This window comes from Betta splendens, chromosome 4, assembly GCF_900634795.4.
Source record: "Betta splendens chromosome 4, fBetSpl5.4, whole genome shotgun sequence".
NCBI lineage: Eukaryota > Metazoa > Chordata > Actinopteri > Anabantiformes > Osphronemidae > Betta > Betta splendens.
Genome location: NC_040884.2, coordinates 20,463,329 through 20,485,149, shown reverse-complemented (window position 1 = coordinate 20,485,149; position 21,821 = coordinate 20,463,329). Strand labels below are relative to the sequence as shown.

Here is a 21,821-nt window from a genome sequence, read left to right as displayed (position 1 = left end):
GCGTATAATGAATGTGTTTGAGTGCATCTGCCTGCGATGTTTGTCTCCAGACGCATATGTTTATAGAATTTACCACAAAGAGCTTAAAGTTCATGAGCAGAACAGACTGTTATTTTTAAAGTAGATGCAAACAAACAAAATCCGTCAAAGGTGACGCCACACAAAGAAACCAACACACAAGGTTCTGTGTTGACTACTGAGTCCTACATCACCTGAAACATGTACAATGTGCTTTGTATGTATTATACTAGTTCCAGGGTTGAACAAAATGACTAGTCAGGCAACATTTACTGCCCTCAAAGAGCTGATGTTTCGCCTACGGTCGCAGGGAGACATCAGCATTTCACACGGGTTCCTGCCGCATTCAGACACTGAGGCTTGTCTACTGCGCATGATAATAGGACGTTCCTATTGTCACATGCTGTCGTCTCCTAATACGCGTTATTAGACTGACAAGGACGCGGGCCTGAACCTGAGCGCGTGCGCCCCTTCCGCTGTTTTCTAGGTCAGCGTGAACGTGGCCGGTCCCTCAAACACTCGCAGGGAAGGCTCTGCTAAATGCCACACGCTTATGCAGAACGCCGATCCGCACAGCTTGAAGGGCAGGACGCAAAAATTGCATATTTTTGTTCCACCTCCGCGATGATGTGCATACACAGGATGGTTAACTACGATAAATTGGCCAATGAGTTCAGACGCGCTTGTAATGCGGCTTAAATTGCGTGCCCTTTCAGGCAGGGGAACAAACCTCCTCAATGTCAACGCTCCCTCCCACATGTTGAGTGCTTACTTTGCCATGCAGTACAAGATCTCCAGGCCTGTTTAGTATTCACCCACTTGAGTTTCCTAAAGGTTACCAAACCTAATTAGACATTTATGCAGGATCTTCAAAGGTCCCTCCGTTATTAATGATGTGCTACTTCTGAGGACTGCATCGATGGCTTTTTTCTAACTCGATGAGCACATTCCTCACAACACGTGCATACACAATGGAGACGCACACACGTCCAAGACGTGGGAAGGCACCGTTGGCTTGGAGCGACTGCTAATACTGCCTGCACGGAGTTCTAGTCTGAAATGCACGCTCACGCACTGGACACACTCTTAACTGCATGCTGTACCGGTTCAAATCCATCCGGGTGCCAAAAACCAAATCATCCCGTCTGACGGAGCTGGAGATGATCTGCTGAGATCAATGAATGAAATAAAAACCTATGGAAGCTAAATCTACAGGATCCAGATCATAAAAAACCCGAATCTACAAAATGAGGCTAAATGGGACATTTTCACCTTCTTAGATGGAGCTACAATAATTAAACATTGACTAATCAGTTTGAGGCTGAGCTTGTTTATTGACAATAATTCTCCCAGTGTAAAACCCACAAGCCAACTTTTTGTCATACTGCACGAGAAGAAGACAGTAAAAGGTGAAAAACAGCAAAATGATTTTCTTTCTGCTCTAAGTACAAAAAGTCCAGTCAAGACAGACTCAGAGAGTAGAGAGAGTAAGTGCTGTGTTTCATCTCCTCAGGATGTGGAAGTCAGAAAAAAAAAATGTTAACACTGGGAAAATTCTTGCTTTGTTATAGTCACATGACACCTTTTATCACAATTATGTGAATTATGCATGTTTACATCCGGTATTAGCTGAGCGCTGGGTAAATGTAGTTGACAAGGCAACCCAAGTAAAATTCAGTTTTCATTTTTTATTTACATTTGGGCCTTAATCACTTGTGAATGACAGCTAATTAGTGGTGGGCAGGGACCATCGCTCTGTGCTGTGTCAAAGTCTGCTACATGTGCTGTGTGTCATGACATGTGGACATTGACAAAAAACCTCTCAGCACTTTACAGATTTGGGCGTCTTTCTGCTGAGGAGACTTCACTAATCATCTGCGAAAGTGCGTGCGCACACGCACACCCCAGCGCGCACGAGCGTGCACGTGTGTGTACGTGTGAACGTGGCGTGTGCACGTTTGATAATAATAAGGCAAGTGAACATGAAGAGGAGCTAAACTGTGTAAGTCATTTCTCATTTCCTTGCTTCAGTGCCTGTCAGAAGAAAGCCCTGCATTTTGAATGATGGCTCAGACAACAAAAAGTGAACAACAAACCCTGTGGCTCTGAGGAGAGAAATGGACGAAGAAGGAAGAAGAGAAAAAAAGAAATAAGGAAGGAGAAAACAAGGAAGGAAGAAAGGAAGGAAGGAAGAAAGAAAGAAAGAAAGAAAGAAAGAAAGAAAGAAAGAAAGAAAGAAAGAAAGAAAGAAAGAAAGAAAGAAAGAAAGAAAGAAAGAAAGAAAGAAAGAAAGAAAGAAAGAAAGAAAGAAAAAAAAAGTGCATTATACACAGAAAAGAAGGAAGGAAGGAAGGAAGGAAGGAAGGAAGGAAGGAAGGAAGGAAGGAAGGAAGGAAGGAAGGAAGGAAGGAAGGAAGGAAGAAGAGAGAGAGAGAAAAAAAGAAAGAAAAAAGGAAGGAAAGAAAGAGAGAGGGAACGAAAAAAAGGAAAGAAGGAAAGAGTGAAAGAAAGAAAGAAAAAGTGCAGTATGCACAAATTTTTGTTAAATATTACAAACATGCAATTAAAAAACAAGCTAAACAAAATCTCACTATCAGTTCCTTCATAGTGCTTTTGAACATGAGAAAAAAAATTACCTACAGTTTTAGAAGGACCTTTCAAGGGGCTGATTTAATGTGAGAGCATCAATCCTTTAGCAGCACAGGGCCTTGACAGCGAGTGAAAGTAATCTCTTCTTTATTAATGGGACTTTTCACTTTGGACCCGAGGCCTTTGGTATTCCATAGTAGTACTTTCATACTACAGGACTAAGGAAAGAACAATATGAAATCAGATCAAGTGGATGTGTTGTGAATGATAAGTGGGAGGTGTTTCTAGATACAGCAGGACCTTTTGATAGGAAAAATAACAGCACATGGAGGAAGCTCAAGTGAGAACAGCTTAAACAGAAGGTCGCTGTGATTTAATTTGTTGAAAACGTATCATGGAGAGCAGAGGGATAAGTTGATTGAAACAAGGAAACAATGTACAAAATAAAATAACTGGTTGTTTAACTTGTGTTTTAAAACAGCTTGACTACATAATTGAAGTTGATTGTCAGGAGATGAGGATTTGAGAATCTTTTGGATCACTTTACTGTTGCACAGACTTAAGCCACGCCCACTTCCTGTTTCTAAAACACCTGTTCTGCCACAATGCCTTTGTCTCATTTCCTCTCGCTTTGTATTTTTTAAATTTTGGTCTCAGTTTTCTGGGCAGTAGATAGTGCAGTAGTGTTGTATTGTAGCGGCCCTGGGCTCGCTGTGAATTGTGGGCAAAGCTAAAGCACAGGTATTGTCCCTGAGCTTTAGCCTAGCTTATCCTAGCTTAGCTCTGCTCCTTACCCACAGGCAGCATCTCAGCCTGGAGGCCACCACAGTTTCCTGTATCCTGTGAAGCGTGGCTCCTTCTGTTCAGGTACAGTTTGTGTATATATTTTTCTTATATATGTCGTCTCACGTGTCTAACATGTTCTTTCTGATTGTAAATATGTGTCCTGACGCGCTGCTGTCTCTTCTGCATTCTGTCAAATCATTTCATATTTGGTTCCAGTATGTGTAGGAGGCTTTGTTTACTGTGAGGACAAACACAAAGGCATCAATCTGACTTCATCGTTTCCTCTAAGCATCTGGTTGAGGAAACACGTTTTAAGGCTATTTAATTAATGAAATGGGAATGGACAGCTCCAAGATCTTTGATCACTTTAAGCACCTCATCAACATCAATATAATCTTGGGACAGCTCATTTATTTGAATGTCTTATCCGAGCGCAAGGTTACAGTAAATGTGCGCACCAAGGAGTAAAGGGCAAACAGGAGGCAGTACTGTACATTCAGCGCCTACGTGGCTGATAACAGTGGCTCGGAAGCCGGGCTCCTGTTGAAGGATGACCCCGCCAACGTTTACGGCCCCACTCCGCTGCCTCTCGCGTCGCTGGCTCTTCAGTTTTCATTAGCTGTGCTGAATTGCCGACTGATTTGTCAAAGAAAATGGCCTGATTTTTATGCCGGAGTCAGAATGATGATTGGTGATTAGCAACAGGCTCACTAACTCTCCAATCACAGTCAGGCGGTTCTGCTTCTCTCTAATTTTTGGATGAAGTCAGCAGTGTGACTAGTGCCTCCAAACGCCTGCCTCCTGAATTTACCTCATCATTAGTTTTATACGGCGAAGCTGCAAATGCTTAACCTTAAATGTTCGAGACGTTGAATTGGCTTCACCGACGGGCAAAGTGAGATGACTCAACCAGCGACTCTGCTGCTGTAAACCCGGTAACAGTGGCATTTGTGTTGGTGCCCAACAAACACTGCAGCAAATCCCCACGTGTTTAGATAATAATCTGCTTCCTCATGGTGTGATGGCAAATTGCAAACAGGACTGCAAACTACTACAAACGTGATGGCAACAAGAAGTTCTCTGAGTTTTTGAAGGATATTGTTACTTATTAATCTATTAATTTCATTTCAAACTGTGACAATCCCCAAGTCTCCCTGCAACATAGGGGGAAGCTCAATAACGGACTAGAACAGCAAAAGCTTTCATGTAATAACTTGCCGGAAATATATTCTGCAAATCCTGAAAGTTTGCCTAATCTTTTAACACGTTTGCTGTCAGATTCCACTCTAGCACACATGCTGGGTGATGGCAGCTTGATTATGTGAAAGGGTTCACACATGCAAGACAGTTCTTCCTAACTGTGAGTTCGTTTCCTTCAATTCAGTTCAATTAATTAAGTGATATTTAATTTTTTCTTTTTTACTTCACTTTGCACTTGTCTCCCATCATCAACATCGTTCCTTTCCGTGACATCACTGGTACAAGCTAATACTTCATTGTAGGATCCATGTTTATCACCCTGCATTATTATTATTCTCCACTGGAATGAGTGAGGGAATGTGCGTACGCCTTAGCTCTGCATGAAGACATACAGCACAGCTATCCTTGAAGGGATTATTATAATATCTTCTATCTGAGAGTTTTACAGTACTACTCATCCTCACTCTCAGCATACTGTAGTTGTTTAGGGAACCAAATATATGATTCCAGGCTGGTTTTATTTCTCCCCTGACCTAAATGGCTTCGTTAGGTGGACAGATACAAAAGTCAGGTTAGTTATGGTCTTTGGATTTTGTCTGCTACAGTAGTTTTCTTGGTGTGGACAGTTAGAGAGACAGTGTATCAGTGCAATGTAACTCCTCTGAACCTTTGTGTCTGTGGTGTCTTTGGACTGACAAAATGGATTTTACAAGATTAACTACTTGTTAATCTGTGAACTTCAAAGAGCTGCTTCTGCTCCATTCACAATCTATCTAAAGTTTAGTTTTCATTTTCTCCTTTTAAGTCTAATTTTTAACTTGTTTTATGTTAATTACTCTCAGAACCCGGCCTTCGTTAGTTCAGCATGTCCTACAGTTGGGGATTTATACACCATGCATAATGTCTATTCAACTATCCATTAACTCCTTATGTTGGATGGCCACAATTACACACATTGACACTGTCAGAATCGTGTCCAGATCTTAATCTTCATACTCCGTAATTATTATCGCTTTACCAAATTACACATGAATGCTTTTTATCTGCTCTTCAGGCAAACCTTAAGGCACGCGTGTTAGTAATGACTTTTGAAAATGGCTCTGTGAATCCTTTTAGGCATCTTTTCAATCAGCCCGCTGTCTGCCAAATGAGACCCTCCAGTGAGCATTGTGGCGCTCCGTGATGAGTTTGGCACCGGGTTTGAAAAGAAGAGCTGAATGTGTAACCTGTGCTCGGGAGCAGAGGACAGAGACAGTTGACGGAGTGAAATCCTTCACATTGCTATAATGGGTATAATTACACAAAGAAAGGGGCTGTTAGGTTAAATTAGCCGTGATATTCACTGTGGTTAATGACAGAAATTCAGAAGGTTAAACGACACCAGGAGCTGAATGACTTTTGACATTAAGGTACTATTGAAAAGGGAATTATAAGAGTTCCTTTATGGGCAAATCCCAAACCCTACATGATGGACTGCAGGGATTTGTTTGAAAAGAGTTTTTTGTGAACACCTGTGTTTGTAGGAACCTTTGTGAGACAATGATTTAGTCTAACAAGCACCGGCTGGATAGATTGTTTCACACAGCGGAAACTATTTGAAGCTCAGCGGCAGCGGTGTTTGAGAATTGCCCCGCTGAGTGGGACACATATTCATGAAGTAACCACATCGAGAACGGTGAAGCCGAACAGATCCGTTCAATTAGTTGTTTCCCATAGATCCTCTCACCTCAAAGTGTCCAGCTGTGTCTCAACAGAGGCTTCTGCTGTTCTATACTTCAGCTTGAGAACCGCTGATGAGAGGATGATGGGCGACTGGACCTGATCGCAGCCGACTGCACGTGTGTCGTGTCGGACAAATGGTGGACAACTAATTCAGTGAGTGAATATAGACTTCGTCAGTCGTTAATAATACAGGAATAATGATGTGATGATGTCGGAGCTATTCTTGCTGTTCATATAGTGTCAGGATGAAGAACGCGTTGAGGCCTTGAAAAGGTCTCAATGAGGCCAGAGCAGGGATGTACAATGCGTTACAGTCTGTGAAGAGCGTGTCCTGTGTGCTGCCCAATCAGATGTGGAGCTTCAGCCCATGCTACTGTTAGACATTTTTTTTTCACGAGACCACAAAAGGTCACTTGTCAGTAAGTTGCAATTTTTAGCATTTGTACAAGTGGCAGCTGGTGTTGTTATGCTGGTGACACCCGGCGGGTCATGTCTCAGAGCTGTAAAATAGTGACTCTTGCCCTTTGATTGTAAAGCACTAACACATGGTCTAATATAACCATCAACACACCGCATGCTGTACAGCTTTATGTGTCACCATCCACCAAAACTTATTTTTGCCAGTAACATGTAATTTGAAGTAAACGTGGATCCAGCTCCACAAACCACGTCAAACAGCTTTGCTTAAGCGAGTGTTGATTTTATTTTGAAGGGCTACTTTGACATTGTGGTAGATGCATGTATTTGCCTTGTTGCTGACCGTGCAGTAAATACTGTATGACGCTCCAGCCAGCGGATGAGTCTGGCTAGTGGCCCCAAACGGTCTGACTCTTCCTTTAAGAGCAACACTTAACACAAAAGCTTTTAAGTAATTTTACTGTCATGTTGATAAATGCACTGTCCAAGTCAATCAACCAAAAAAAAACCTTAGCCATTTCACTTTAAGCCATGTCTCAGAAGATGGTATCCTCGTCTCCACTGCCACACCACGGTGTGAGTCGCGCTAAGGAAGGTCTGGGATGACAAACAGGCGGCTCGGGCCCAAAGTCTACGGACTCCAGTGAGCTCAGGGACCCGGCGGGGGACCCCGAGCCCTCGTGTGCGTAGACTGTGACGCAGTCAAACGGGGGCACGTGAGGATCCTGATCGGCCTCGGCCAGCCTGTCCATGATGAACTGCCTGAAGACCTCGTCCTCGGGGCCGATGAGGTGCGACTCCCGCAGGGACATCCGTATGCTGGCCCTGACGGCCTCCCTCCGCAGCCTCCTCTCCCTCCTCCTCGGGTGGGAGCGCAGCGGGGCGGCGGGCTGCCGGAAGCCTCCCGCCTCCCCGTAATACAGCACCTTCTGCGACAGCGTCTCCGGCAGCTCCAGCTCCAGCCCCTTCGCCGGCACCTCCACCCCTTCCCGCCGCTTCCGCCTGTGTCTCCTCACCATCAGCATTAGAACAGACAGCACTGCAGACACGACGCGGTGGGAGATCATTACAGATAAACACCAGGGCACGAGCTCAGTGAGGGGAGGAAAGCATGGGGGTGCCTGATGGAGCATGCACACAGAATGTACATGCAAAATAATGGCAGCTGGATTTGTTTTCCTCTAACTTGTGGATGCGAAAAGTCAAAATACAAATTAGACTATAAATTATGTGTTTTTAATTTCAGCTCGCACATAAAATGGAAAACTTTTATTTGCTCCACATGGCACCAAATGCTAAGAGTGATTATTCATGATGGCATATTTTCTCTGGGTGTCGCGCTCGCCCGACACAATGTTAGCATAGCAGGTATTGTCATTAAACTTTCATGTGATGGGCACGGGGAGGAAACAAAGCAGCCGAGGTCATAATAAAGCTCTTCGCTATGCAAGCCCGTCGTGTCCCAGGACGCCGTTGCTACTGATGTATTGCAACCAATACGCTCATTAGGTGACATCACTGCTGCTCTGCAGGAGTTCAGAAGCGCGTGTTAAAGGCACGCTGGTGAGGTTTTAAGGGGGGGGGGGGGGGGGGGTTGTTAATGAAGAATTCTGCCGTTCATACCTGCCAAAAGGACGTGAGCGGAACTGCTCTATCGCAACATACCAGCTGAAAAAATACCAGTACAGCGATTATCACTTAACATATCTCAGTCTACATCAGTGGAGTCCTTTGTGAAAAAAACTGATCTTACAAAATGAAAGTAAATTAAAAATAGTTGATGCACATTTCTTACTTGCCGTTATAGAATAACTACAACAAATTTCGCAGCCAGGGGCGATTTGAGGTCAGAGAGCAAAGACCTCCGTGGAGCTCCCTTTGTTTGTGTGTTTCTTTGTGCACCATTGCTCTGGGTCGCCTGGAATGGAACGGGAACGCGGGCAGCAGCGGGCGCTCGTTACCTGTGAGCGTGACGAGGCACGCCAGCACGCCCAGCAGCGTCTGCAGGCTGAGCCCCATGGACAGCGACAGGGCCTCCACCCCGCCCGCCGGACAGTGGCCGGCCGGCTGGCAGCTGCACACGCTGAGGGTCAGAGTGCTGGTGCTGGAGAGGGCCGGGGCGCCGCTGTCCGTTATCACCACGGGGAGCAGGTACTGGCTCCGGTCCCGGCGAGTGAAGGAGCTCCTGCGGGCCCGGATGCTGGCTGTGTTGTCTGAGAGGCGAAACATCACGTCGGGCTTAAAAAAGGAAAAGGTTCTGCCCGCTGTGTGTTTTAGACGAATTAGAAACAAGCGATAGCGACGGAAGCGAGGCGTGTAATGTGATTTAAGGTCTGCGCCGCGTCCGTTCTGATTGGGACTGAGGTAATGCTTCATCAAGACTCTCAACAATAAGTTTGTGGGAGTCAAATTTGCCTGGTGGCGTATGGAAATGTGTTCAATTCATTATTCATTGCCTGGCTGCTGACTAGACTGTTGTACTTGCCTGGTTAACCAGCCATACACTGCACCAGCATATTTTACCTGGGCCCATTCGACATATACCAACATCCCACTCATGTGCACTTCAGCGAGTGTTTGTTAGCTTTTTTTTCATTATAAACTCCACTGCCCACTGAGTGCAGGGCATTATGCTTCGAAAAACTTAATCCAGAGGCTGTCAGACATAAAAAGTGACTTGCTGAGGAATTTCATTTGTAAATGTGTCAAAACACCTCCAGGTACGTAGCAATAATTTAAATGAAAGTGTGTATTACCTCGGAAAAGACGCCTCCGTTCTGTCTTTGTATGAGCCCTCAGTTTGTGACAGCTTGTAGCTCCTGACTCTGGTCCTGAATGAACACTGACAACCTCCTGTTCTTATCTAAAGGAAGCTCACCTTGATTATCTCTGATGGTGAAGTTGGGGTTGATGTGCTTTTCCGGGACCATGGAGAAGTAGAAGTGGTGACCCTCCGCGGGCTCGTCTGGATCCACGGCGCCGATCACCTGGATGACCTGCGGGAAACGAGGCAGCATCAGCGAGGAGGCGTGCGAAACGCAGAACGGGGTAAATCACCATCTACATACCTCTCCCGCCTGCGTCCCCTCACAGATGTACGGCCGGTAATCTCTGGCGAGCCTCGGCACGTTGTCGTTTATGTCCAGCACTTTGATGAACACCGCCACGGAGGAGGACAAATGGCCCTGCTCTGCAGCAGTGAAGAAAGAGTCCACGGGGTGCATGTATCATAAAAGCTTCGGAAGAGCTCTGTCAAAATAATACTTAGGACTGATAAATGTATGAGAGTCTTTGCACTGGACGCTTGGCCTCACTTGTTTCTATGGCCTCCACGCTCAGGTTGTGCCAGGCCGCGGCCTCGCGGTCCAGAGCCCTCGCCACCGTCAGCGTTCCGTTGTGCGCGTCGACTCTGAAGGCGTCGATGCGCTTGCCGATGGAATATCTAGCGGAGGAATCGCAGAATCGAGCTTGTTTTTCTGGGCAAACACAACGCTGCGGCGCCACTGGGAAATTAATTAGGCAAACTGCTCAATTTTTTAATCTGTTGACAGATATCCAACAAAGACGATATACACACAAACTGGTGTGACAGCGACAGGGCTGGGAAAACAAAGCGCCTCAAACGCACGATGTAATTGAATATTATTTTTAATCTGACCCTGATATTTTATTGGCTCCTGAGTGTGGAAATGTAAAACAGCCTCGCAGCGCTACAGGTGGCACAGGCTCACAGTCAAGAAGCCAGTTTTTATGTTGAGCACCTGCAATATTAATAATGTATGTAAATAAAAAAATAATGTAAATCTATACCTCAAATCAAATTCTTTTACAAACAGGGTCGTTTGTCCTGTTTCTTCGCTAGTGTCAATTTCAAGAACGTGAACTTAATCATATTTACTAGAATCGGGGATCGTGTAAAATGCTGTTTGAATGCGTGAATCAATGAGACGCTGTCACCGGGGGGACAGTAATAGACGCTGTACTGAGGATGATATGCAGCACCTGCCACTCTTAAGCTCTGCAGAGATGGACTACAGGCGCCGGTGCTGCCGTCTCCCCTGCAACGTGCCCCACTTGCAAATTACTGCAAATCTCTATTCCATATGCTACCTGGTATGGTGCTTTATTACATTCCCACGTCTGGCCACGTTGCTTTGTGATAATAGCACGGCAATAGATAGAAAAGCCTGTGAGGTATGAAAAAAAAAAATCTTCATGATTTATTCAGCAGGGCTCATTTCCGACTAAAGTAATATGAGATAAATATGACCATGTACAGGGTATCCAGAGATCAAGGGTAGAAACGGATGCACCGAGGCAGTGACACTGTTTGAAATGGGATGATTTTTCACCGCGTGGAGGAAGCTGTCCGGGGAGGTCCCCTTGTGCCATTCCTCCTCATTTCCACCTGTACCTGATGGGATTGGCGGCCGTGTCGGCGTCTCTGGCGCCGACGCTGCCGACCGCGGTGCCCACGGCCGCGTTCTCCGGCACTTTGAACTCGTAGGCGGGCGACAGGAAGACGGGCGGCTCGTCCACGTCCTCCACGAAGATCTTGAGCGACGTCCTGTCGCTGAACTCGTCCAGCGTCAGGAAGCGCGTGTCCACGTGGTCGTTGGCGGCCTCGGCGACCATGACGAAGCGCCGCTTGGTCTCGTAGTCCACCGGCTGCGGAGGAACGGAACGCCGTTAACAATTGGTATTAATACAGCGGCCGTTATAAGCAGAAAATACCTGGTTCATCATCATTAAGGGAGCTTGAAGAGTAATAGCTTTTCAAATGTGCTGTGCCAACGTGTGCTTAAGACAGATGATTATTCCACCGGGAGCTGGACATGACTCAGACTGGATGTTCAAATTGTTCAGTCAGTGTCAATAAGTTACCAGCTGTGAGCGTGCACTTAAATAATGCTGTGTTTCTGATTAACATCATGATTCCAGTAATAAGAAAACAGCATGCGAACCATTACAGCGTTCCCGAAATGATTCACCGACAGTCAATAATGTTTTTTTTTTTATTATTTTATTCATTATCTCTGCATCTAAATTGAAATCTCCTGTGCTATGAAGGTGAAGCGTTCAATATGTGAGAAAAATATGGTCTGATGAACAAGTCTAACACAAAACCCGTGAAATCTAATATTCTGCTACATGAGTGATTGAGTATTTTCATATAGGAGTTAATAGGTTCACCTTCCTCTGACCTGAGACCTGAGTTTCTGAGTAGAAAAGTTCTAATTCCAAACGCAGCTGCCTTTAGGACGTGTGTGGTTTGGGCTGTGGGTCAACATGTGGCTGATCCTCACCAGAACCAGCAGCTTCCTGGGATCAGCTCAGAGTCTGGGCTCGGGCCATTAAAATCTCACCACGCTCTCCTTGAAGCTGAACCGGCCGAATAATTAGACTGTAATTAATTTCATCACTGACGCACCATCATCACCTAAATGATCCACGTTATTACCTGTCGCCCTGTAGCCGCCTATACACTCATATATTGTGCACATATGGGCCCAGACTCACTGCACTGCTACAGTATGTCTGACATATGGAAATAAACATCACTGCTTCTGACAAGTGTGTGTGTGTGTGTGTGTGTGTGTGTGTGTGTGTGTGTGTGTGTGTGTGTGTGTGTGTGTGTGTGTGTGTGTGTGTGTGTGTGTGTGTGTGTGTGTGACTCCTTATCCACCTACAGTTTCCTGGAGCCTCCATCACCTAAAACGCAGGGAGATATGGTTCTTCTGGATAGAAACACAGAACCTGGAGCTTCTGCACACAGATCTCCCAACCAGACGTCATCATCACCACTTTGAGATAAAACTTATAATTCGCTGTTGTTGTCTGTATACTTAACACTTCTAATTAGACCCTTAGGTAACCCGGTGGTTAGCTATGATTATCCATAGTAAGATGTGTGACTGCACCACTGCCCTCGAAGTGTCATTAAAATGAACAGGAAGCATAAAATGAGACTAGAGCTCTACAAATTTCATAAATATATCATAAATATACCCTGTGCGTTCACCTTGGCCAGCAGGATAACTCCCTCCTGCGTCACCGGGTCTGTTTCGATGATGAATGTGGAGCTTTCCTCCAGATCATCCTCCAGACTGTAGGTCATCCTGGCGTTGATGCCGGTGTCTCCATCTTCTGCCATAATCCTCCCCACGGTGGTGCCCACGGCGGCGTTTTCCCTGATGAGAAACATGTACATGTCTGCAAAAACAACAAAACAAAATGACCTTAACGCTGGGATTCCAAATCAAACGGAAAACAAAAGTGGGTTTTACCCAATAGGATTTTTTTAGAGAGAAAAGAAAACTGAACCTGACGCCAAAGTGCTAATTTCCAGTCAAGAGACTGTGCAGAGCGATTGGGAGGGGGAACATACTGTAGTGGTGCAGGTTGAGTTTGTAGCATCTCTACATAATCCCACCCTAACTCTAATAAGAAGATCAGAAAGTTTCATTGTGTCTTTGAGCAGCACCATTGCTGAACCGTGACCAAACTGCTCCAGAAAACAAGCCCTAATATGTTGCATTGATGTGACATCACAGAGTTCGGTTCAAAGCAACGTGTGACTGGATAATATTTACGAGGCCTCCTCCACCACAGAGCGACTGTGGCACCTGCAATGAATGTGGCATTAATAGTTAACAGAATCATCCTCCGTCTCGTTCCCACAGAATTGATTTCTTCCTGGGGCGTTCATTTACTCCGCTTTATTGCTGAGAGGGCCGGTTTGTTTCCAAAGGTCATGACAAATGTCCTTTCACGTGCGAATGATTAAATTCATCCATTGGGCGATGAACAGAACTTCCCCACCCCTTTGTCTTCTTTCTCCCTCCCTCTTTTCTTCACTGCCTTCTTTTAATTTTCAGCAGAATGTGGAAAAAAAAAAGAAAGACCGCAACAGCCGCAGCGCACGCCACCACCAGAACCGCGGAACCATCTCAGGTACGACATTAAACACGTCCTGGATGCTTCATCGATTCCCTAAGCGCTCGCGCTTGCGTCATTGGCAGTCATTGCAGTGACTCACGGTGCTGGAATGTGGGCCCGTTGTCGTTGACGTCGGTCAGGCTGACGGTGACCGTGGTGGAGGACGAGAGCCCGCCACTGAGGCCCAGCATGTCCTTCACCTGCACCACCACCAGGTACTGCTCCCTGGCCTCGCGGTCCATGTTGGGCCAGGACGTGACGACGATTCCTGCGGGCACAGAGTCCAGCAATGTCCAGAGTTTTATATGGAATTAAACAAACTTTGCCCCAGTTGGTCTTAACGACTTCTGTGCAGCACAGTAAAAAACGGAAGCGCACTAAACTTCAAGTCTGCAAATTTAATCAATACTCCAAGAAATATGAAGAGGGCTTTCAGTCTCCGCTTTGCCCACAGTCTCGCCAAAGCGGAGACTGTGGGCAACAGTAAACAGATCTGAATTAAGAGAATTAGAGCGGCTAATTTATCAGCTATTTTTGCCCCCGGACGTCGTCATTTCCAGTGAGTAATCGTGACATAAGCGTCTGCTCCCAGCACATCTGACCTGTATCAAACAGCAGCTCTGAAAGGCACCTGGTGAGGTAACAAAGCCCAAAGATGAGACTGGTGCCTTTTAATTACTTCTCATTCAGTCCTACTGGAAAATGACATGATGTTTCATTTTAATAAAAGGCTAAAGAAACAACACCTTTTATATGAGATTATGGATTAATTATAGACACGTCCCCACCGTCTAATTAGTGACATAAGCTACAACCTTTACTGGAAGACTAACAACTGTCGAGGTGAAGCCTTTTTCAAACAGAGAGTGTCTGATGGGTTGCACATTTTCCTTTGCTAAAATCGAATAAAAAAATGGAGACATCTGCATCCATCATGTCTTGAAGTGTACGCGTTATAAATTGTAGGATCGTGCTTTATAAAATTTGCACAGCTTCCATGAAACGGCTCCACGCCTGTCTTTGGCTACCTGTCTTTGGCTCCACGGAGAAGTAGGGCTCCCCCTGCAGGATGGAGTAGATGAGCTTGGCGTTGTTTCCAAACATGGGGTCATCAGCATCTGTGGCTGTCACCTGGGCCACCGTGGTCCCTGTGGGGGGCGAGCGGATCGCACAGCGAGACTTAGCCCGGTCGGCAGGGAGATAAAGTGATTATGCCGCAGCCTGTCTGTCTGGCCCAGGGCGGGAGCAGCGGGAATGGAAGAGGAGAAGGGGGTGAGGTTGAGGCAGGGTAGGGGGGTTGTTGACAAAGTGGGGGAGGCTGGGGGAGGAGGCGGGGGTCGTCCACGGCACAGACATGTGTGACAGTCCCTCCAGCTCTATAGTATAGCAACATCTCTCTCCACCTGCTCCTCGCTCTCCGTCCTTTTGTGCTCCTGGATCGGTTCTACCTCCATTTCACACACTTATTACCCCCCTCTCCCCCCAGACAATATCATTCTCCTCTCCTTGCTCTCTACAGTATCTTTCGCCTCCTTTATCATCTTTTCTTTCCCCAGAAAGAGCCAAGTCTTTCACACAGGCAGGGATTTGCTGTAGCGCAGCATTTCTTCCTCCCTGATGAACCTCCCCATTGTACTTTGTCTTCTTAATCCCGCACATTATCATCTATCACTAGTGAGATATTACTGAATGCTACAAAAGCAGATTACATTTAAATTGAAATGCTAATGTTAGTGATATGAAAAGGCCAGTGTTCATAATAAAAATGTTTAAGGAACGGTTCCAAAGGCATCCAAACGTCCTGAACGGGGAAAGATGACAGACATTCATAACCTTTACTTCATTGTTTTTAGTAAAGCTTTATTTTTTAAAGATTATATTTTAAAAGTAGTCATATGAAAAGCATATCTATGGAAACAATAGATAACTTTTTATTTGTGCATGTTTATGCTTTTATGTCTAAAATTGGAAAACTATAATTTCCTGTAAGACGCTGATGGGTCTAACCTCACAGATCCCAGCTCACTGCTGACTTCACACCAACGAGCATTCAGTAAAAGTTATATAGGTTACCTCGCAAAGCGGTGGCGCACTTAAATATTTTAAAGTAAATAGTAAAAGGAAACGCCTCATGTTTGGCTGATTACTCGGTTGTAATTAAAATATATTCAGTAGTAGCGTGTTAATAATTGATGTGAATGGAGGAGAGAGTGGAATAAACACGCTCCCAAAAAGCTTTTTAGCAGGCAAACACTCATGAACGAGAACAACTCGTAGATGAGGCGTTCATTTACATGAACTTTTAGGCAGATGTTTAGATCAGGATGTAGGCTACTCTAGTCGTTAAACGTGTGTGTGTGTGTGTGTGTGTGTGTGTGTGTGTGTGTGTGTGTGTGTGTGTGTGTGTGTGTGTGTGTGTGTGTGTGTGTGTGTGTGTGTGTGTGTGTGTGTGTGTGTGTGTGTGGACATTACATTTCATTCTGACTTTTTTTTTGTTGTCTGGGGAATTTTCTCTCATCTTTCGCAGACGTACCAGTTGGGCTCATCTCTGGGATGCTGGACACATACGGCTCGTTCTGGAACTGAGGAACGTTGTCGTTGATGTCCTGGACCTGGATGATGAACTCCGACTGCGGCTCCTCCGGCTCGTTGGACCTCCTGTTGATCGCCTGGGCTTGAAGGACGTAAAAGGCCTTCTCCTCGCGGTCGAGCTTCTTCAGCGTCTTGATCTCGCCGGTAAATTCGTCGATCTCGAACGCGTCGCCAGCTCCTTCTCCCGATAACACGTACTTGATGGAGAAGCCGCCTCGGTCAGAATCGGACCTGAGCTGCAAAAACCAAACGGGAGGCTTGACGTAAGTGAGGAAACACGCATCAAGGACATGGAAGGCATTCAATTTGCGCGGGTACCTGGCCAATGACGCGAGGAGTGGGATCTTCCTCGGGGACAAACAGCTGTTTCCAGATCCAGCCTCTCTTCAGGCGACGCTGCAGATGAGTGGACCCCTGGGCCAGTTGTTGGGCTTCCAGGCCCTGAGTGCCTCTCATGTCGCTCAGCAGCCCCCCGGGAATCATGGACAAGACGGTGAGCGCAGCCAAAACACCGGCCACGCTCATCTTTACCGTCCATTTGTGCTTTGCCTCTGCACTTCTCATGGATATTGGACAGATAGAGGCGCCAGCGGTCCAGTTCTACCAGTCCTTCATTCGGCAGTGGTGTAGTTCATCATCCCGGCAACGCTGTGTCCCATCCTGTTATGATGTGCTTCATGTGTGAACTCATGTCTCTAAAGCAGTTGGTCCTGGTTTCCAACATCAAAATAAATCGCATTGTTACTCTTCTAGTAATAAACCTACCGCATTAATATGATTGTATTATATTTTTAATTTGTCAGACATTAAAGGATGCCATCCACTGTTTTACCCGAGCTCAGCAATGACGTCCTTTTGTCTGAATTATGTCGAGTCCATTTCACAGCAACGCTTTCATTGCTGTTCGTGTGACGTAAGCGCGAAGGCGAGATCCGATTTGGAGCTTGCCACACAAAGACAAAGCCTTTGTCTGAGCTCTGACTGGCTGTGTGGCCCTGCAGAGGCGGCTGAAAGCAGCGCTCTGTTGTGAATTCAGACAAGGCCCCGCATTGTGCAGGGCCTGAACGTCATTCCTTAAGCATGACGCCGACTCTGCGGCTGACTAATGAAGACTTCTAATTAGATCAATGTCTTCCCAGACATGGAAAACGGAGACGCGCATGCCTCCGACGGACCACGAGTTGAATCGATGCGCCAATTATAACAAGCACCGAGCTCAGGGTCAAGAGCGAAAGGACAACGAATGTCAGACAAGTTAGGGCCACGCAAACGCAAGCAGCACCTCCTCAGCTGCTTCTCGATTTGGTGTGCTGCCATTTTACGCGTCTAAGCATCGGCACCGGACACAACTAGAGGTGGAGATGCTGTTGTTTCTTGTTCGTGGGCCGGAAAGGACTTTGCTTAGTAACATTATTGAAATCGTTTGACTTCACTTCAAACAGATTACACAGTCTTTTCTAGAGTCTCAGGGTTACAAGTCATGGCAGCTTTTATTTGATACTGTAATATCAGCACATTACATATACAGCCTCATAAAGTAGGTGTTTGCTTTCCAGCCCGGGTGGGCTGGGTGGAAATGTAAAATATATATCGCAGGAGGTTGTTTCAGCTGTTAGAGTAGTTGCAGTATTAATGCTTTAACAGCTCGTAATGTTCATGTTTAATTTTGTAAAAGTAAATTAGCTGTCAAGTCCCATTTGTAATGAGCTGGTAAAATCAATTACTGATACCGGCTTTCGTTTCTGAAATTCAATTTCGATACAGAATGTGACGAGAGTATGTGTTTGTGCTTATGTATGTCTTTACGGGCCGCAGTCATATCTCCGAGCGTTGCGGAGTGACATTCCAATTAGTGGCCAGTGAATCGTGAGCTGTTATGGTCTTTCACAGGGCGGCTGAGCACGCGCCCAAACTGAGAGCCTTGAGCCAAAACGAGACAACAGCCCTCAATGATGTTACTCCGAGCAACGGCTCGGCTGCCAACATGCCAACGAGCCCGCCGGAAAATCTTCCTGGGGGTATCAGATGTAACCGATGTGGATGGAATAGTGCACAGGTCAACAGACGTTTAGGTGCCAATTTAACAAGATGGGCCCTTCGAGAAATAAGTGATGAAATTCTTGGAAACTAATGGGTACGTCCAAAAAAGCCCATAGCTCCAGGTCTGTAAATAGTAAAGGAGTTAGGGAGGAGGCTGAACACATGTCCACGTCTCACAGCTATGATGATAGTGCTTGATAATAACAGTGGCCCTGCCAAAGGCTCATATTTAAAAGTAACACACGGCCCTTCAAAATAAAATCCATCATTTATCATTTACAAGTGTATAAAATCGAGCAAAACTAAAAATAAGAGCCATTATTGAGGCCCATGGTCAAACGACACCGTCATCTCTCCGTGACATGCGGTGCACGCAGAGTGCCCCGTGGCTGACAGCCGTTCATTACCTCTAACAGGAACTTCCTCCCATTTCCAGCCGACCTCCTGCAGCCTCTACGTACGGCGCTTCGCACGGCGACAACGAGCTGCGGTCTCACCATGTTAAGCACGAGATGCTCCGCGACCGTCACATTACTTTCCTATATTGCGATGCAGCCGTGGCTCCTAGGATGCTATTAAAACGTGTGTAATGTGGCGACGCTGAAACGCAGCAGTAACGAAGGAGCAGCTTCTACTTGACATTGTGGGTGACGTGTCAGCATCCACATGTACAGTTGACGGTGGCATCTTTTAATGCATGGCTTTCCTGACGTCTGTATAATTGCAGAAAGAAAAGCTGTAAAATGTAATAGCTGACAAGCTCAGACGGTGACGGTGGATGTAAATACAGAGTCAGATCTCTCATTTAACTGCAGCTTTTCGAGATCTTGAGGAAAAAAACATCCATCTGTTGAGTCTTGCTTCTTTAAAAATCAACCTTCCAAGACAAAATGTGCTTAATTGGTCATTTGGGAGCCTGTGATGTTTATTGTTCAGCTCCGTAAAACAATACCACCGTCGTGCGGTTTATGTTTCCTAATTCCAGACCTCAAATGAGTCCAGAGACTGAGCCAGAACAACAGGGGAATGTCAAGCCGTCGTGTACTTGTTAGTAAAGTAATTTGTTCGCTTTTATTATGTGCACGAGTGGAAATCATTAGTGTTCAGCCAAGTGTCAGGAATTTCCACCGACATTTATCAGCAGAAGAGCAACATTGTGTTATCTGCTCGTTTTCTTTTATAATGTGATAAACAATTAACTGACGCCGTCGAACGTTACCACATTAAAAAAGTGAAAGAAATTCGATATGAAATGATAATTACTGTCTTGAAAAGAAGTTCACGACGAATATTTGAGACCAGGTTTCAGTGAATATGTGACATGAGCAAAACCCTTGTTTTAAAGGCTGAGCCGTTTTCATTCACTTTTATTGTCTACAGGCCCAACAGCTGCTAAGATGCCGCCGTGTGATTTGATATTAGTTTCTGGATAATCTATTGTCCTGCTGCGCCTTTGTCCAGTGGCAGATGGAGTATTTGCGCTTCACCGGTCGCTGTCGTTACGACGACTGGACCAGAATATTTGGTTAGTCAACTATTTCAAACACGTCTGAAGTTCTTTGGCTAAATAAAGGTCGTGGAAATGCATTGTGTCCCTCTCTCCCTCCAGAGGTGAGAAAGTTTCTTGCAGAGATCTATGCACACGTCAGATTAACATTCTAATCAAAGCCATGCGTTAACATGATGCATGGAGCTCTTCACCACACCCACCTGTTTGTGTTCGTCTCTTGTCCCGGGCCACTCGTCACCGGCTGCCATCTAAGAAGATCCTCCCTGGGTGGAAGGAACCACAGTCTGCTCAGATGCACTCCCCGGTGCTGGAAACCACGAATGTGCGTGGCTCCATCACTGCGTCACGCTCTCCGTCCATGACCTCCCCTTTTCTTCTTCTTCGTCTTCTGCTCCTCAAACTTCCTGCTGGAGAACAAACACAGGCTCCATTGTCTTGGGCTCGCATCAGAATAGTGGTGAACATTCAGGGCCTTCATGCCCATGCAAATAGTGTGGGCCCAGACGTACAAATGGATTCCTATCTGCTTGCCCTCCCTGTTTCTTCCTGAACAATGCCACGCTTATTAGAGCCGGCCTGAAGCATGGAGGGATGCTAGCCCGTCCACTGCAACGCCACTGTTTCTGCTCATTACAGCACATCTGCTTTTTGACATTCAGGCCAAGCGAGCGTGTTCTTTCTGCTTTCCCGGTCCTAAAATAGTCACATGCAATAACTGAACACAGAATTGTGAAATCAGTGGAGATATTAGTTGTTGTATACATCGTGCCCGCGGCCTCCTGCAGCTCTACGGGTCGAGGCAGATGGACGCCCGCCCCGAGCTGTCCTGTAAAAAATGCAATTATCCACTTTTATTCTGAAAAGCCATGTTTTTGTGTTAAAAAAAACAGGAATATTGTAACATTCTTACATTGTTATAGCTGATAAGTGCCAAACTAAAAGTGTCTCTGCAGCGTGAAAAGGGTAAGAGGTGCAATTTGGAGCAAACGCACTGTCAGATGAAGATACTGTAAGAGGTTTTAGCAGCAACAACCAGAGGACCAGTTGTTTTAGAGCTGAAGTGTAAAGTAGCTGAAAGGCCCACGGGAGGCGAAAGACAAAGATTATTTCATAATCGGAGAGGTGGAAACGGCCACAGCCCTGCTGGTAATTGTGGTCAGTCCAATTACCGCGGGTTAAAAGTTTTGTCACTCCTGAGTCATTTTTAATTTGATGACCAAATAACCTTTTCGATAAAATACCCAAAGAGCATTCATTACGCATTCTCGTAAACACATGAACCTGTGAGGGCTAATTATGAGCCCAAACAATGCTAATAGAGCCGCTCGTTAGGAGGCTGGAGGAGGTGTCGAGGCAGGCTTCCCTCAGAGCTGCCTGACAGGCTGCACTTTTGTTATTTCCGAAGTTGAGATTAGTTCTGTCTGTGAACCCGGCGACTCCCATTCTGATTCCATATCAAACAGAGAAATGTCAGGACCTGCTCTGTGACATTTAAAACCCCCATTGTAGACCTTGTCTAATTGAGCCTCCCTCATTATAATGATGGAGTGTAGACCGACCACTGCAAAAGAACATCAGAGATGAAAGCTGCGGTTTGGTGCCAGCTAGAATTATTTACATTCCCGGTGTCTTCCTCCCTCCGAGCGCGGCGCTGAATCCGACTATCTCTCAGTCTCCGGTGACATTTCAGCGCTGTCAAATAATAGGCACCCACTAATGGTCAGCATATTTGCTACAAGATAAAGGTGAGTTTGGTCAAATCAGCATTCACCAGGATGTCATGTTGTAGGAATAATGTAAGCTATAACAGTGATATACAGCTGGTTTATATCCTGTATCAGTCACTTTCACTGAAACATCATTCTCTCCAGAGGCAGCGCAAAGGGAGGATAATGTTGCTCTGACATTAAACCCGGGATTTGTTTTTTTTACGTTTTCCCACAAACTTGTGAAAACAAGCTATTTTCTCGCCACACGCAAAAAAACGCACCTCAGCACAAAGTTCACA

General features: G+C 45.8%; 1 protein-coding gene and 1 long non-coding RNA gene across 4 annotated transcripts; one reads left to right on the top strand and one right to left on the bottom strand.

Annotated features, from left to right (window-relative positions):
- Positions 1-1,834: 1,834 nt before the first annotated feature.
- On the top strand, positions 1,835-13,545 carry LOC114853998 (uncharacterized). Its single transcript, XR_003785715.2, has 3 exons — positions 1,835-3,474; positions 9,602-9,780; positions 12,425-13,545. It is a non-coding gene; the product is annotated as an uncharacterized LOC114853998 (long non-coding RNA).
- Positions 7,175-20,191, bottom strand: cdh19 (cadherin 19, type 2). Of its 3 annotated transcripts, XM_029147999.3 has the most exons (13): positions 20,014-20,190; positions 16,582-16,973; positions 16,205-16,499; positions 14,700-14,819; positions 13,772-13,939; positions 12,755-12,945; positions 11,147-11,400; positions 10,047-10,174; positions 9,801-9,922; positions 9,611-9,728; positions 8,694-8,945; positions 8,356-8,400; positions 7,637-7,771 (listed from the first exon to the last, which is right to left on the bottom strand). In XM_029147999.3, the coding sequence occupies exons 2-12, from the start codon at positions 16,825-16,827 to the stop codon at positions 8,384-8,386; spliced, it is 1,911 nt and encodes a 636-aa protein (XP_029003832.1). In that variant the 5' UTR covers positions 16,828-16,973; positions 20,014-20,190; the 3' UTR covers positions 7,637-7,771; positions 8,356-8,383. The 3 variants fall into 3 exon arrangements, 2 of the variants coding, with proteins under 2 accessions (XP_029003831.1, XP_029003832.1); XM_029147998.3 differs by lacking the exon at positions 8,356-8,400 and having other exon boundaries at positions 7,175-7,771; positions 20,014-20,186; XR_003785714.3 differs by having other exon boundaries at positions 7,668-7,771; positions 8,356-8,945; positions 20,014-20,191.
- Positions 20,192-21,821: the final 1,630 nt, after the last annotated feature.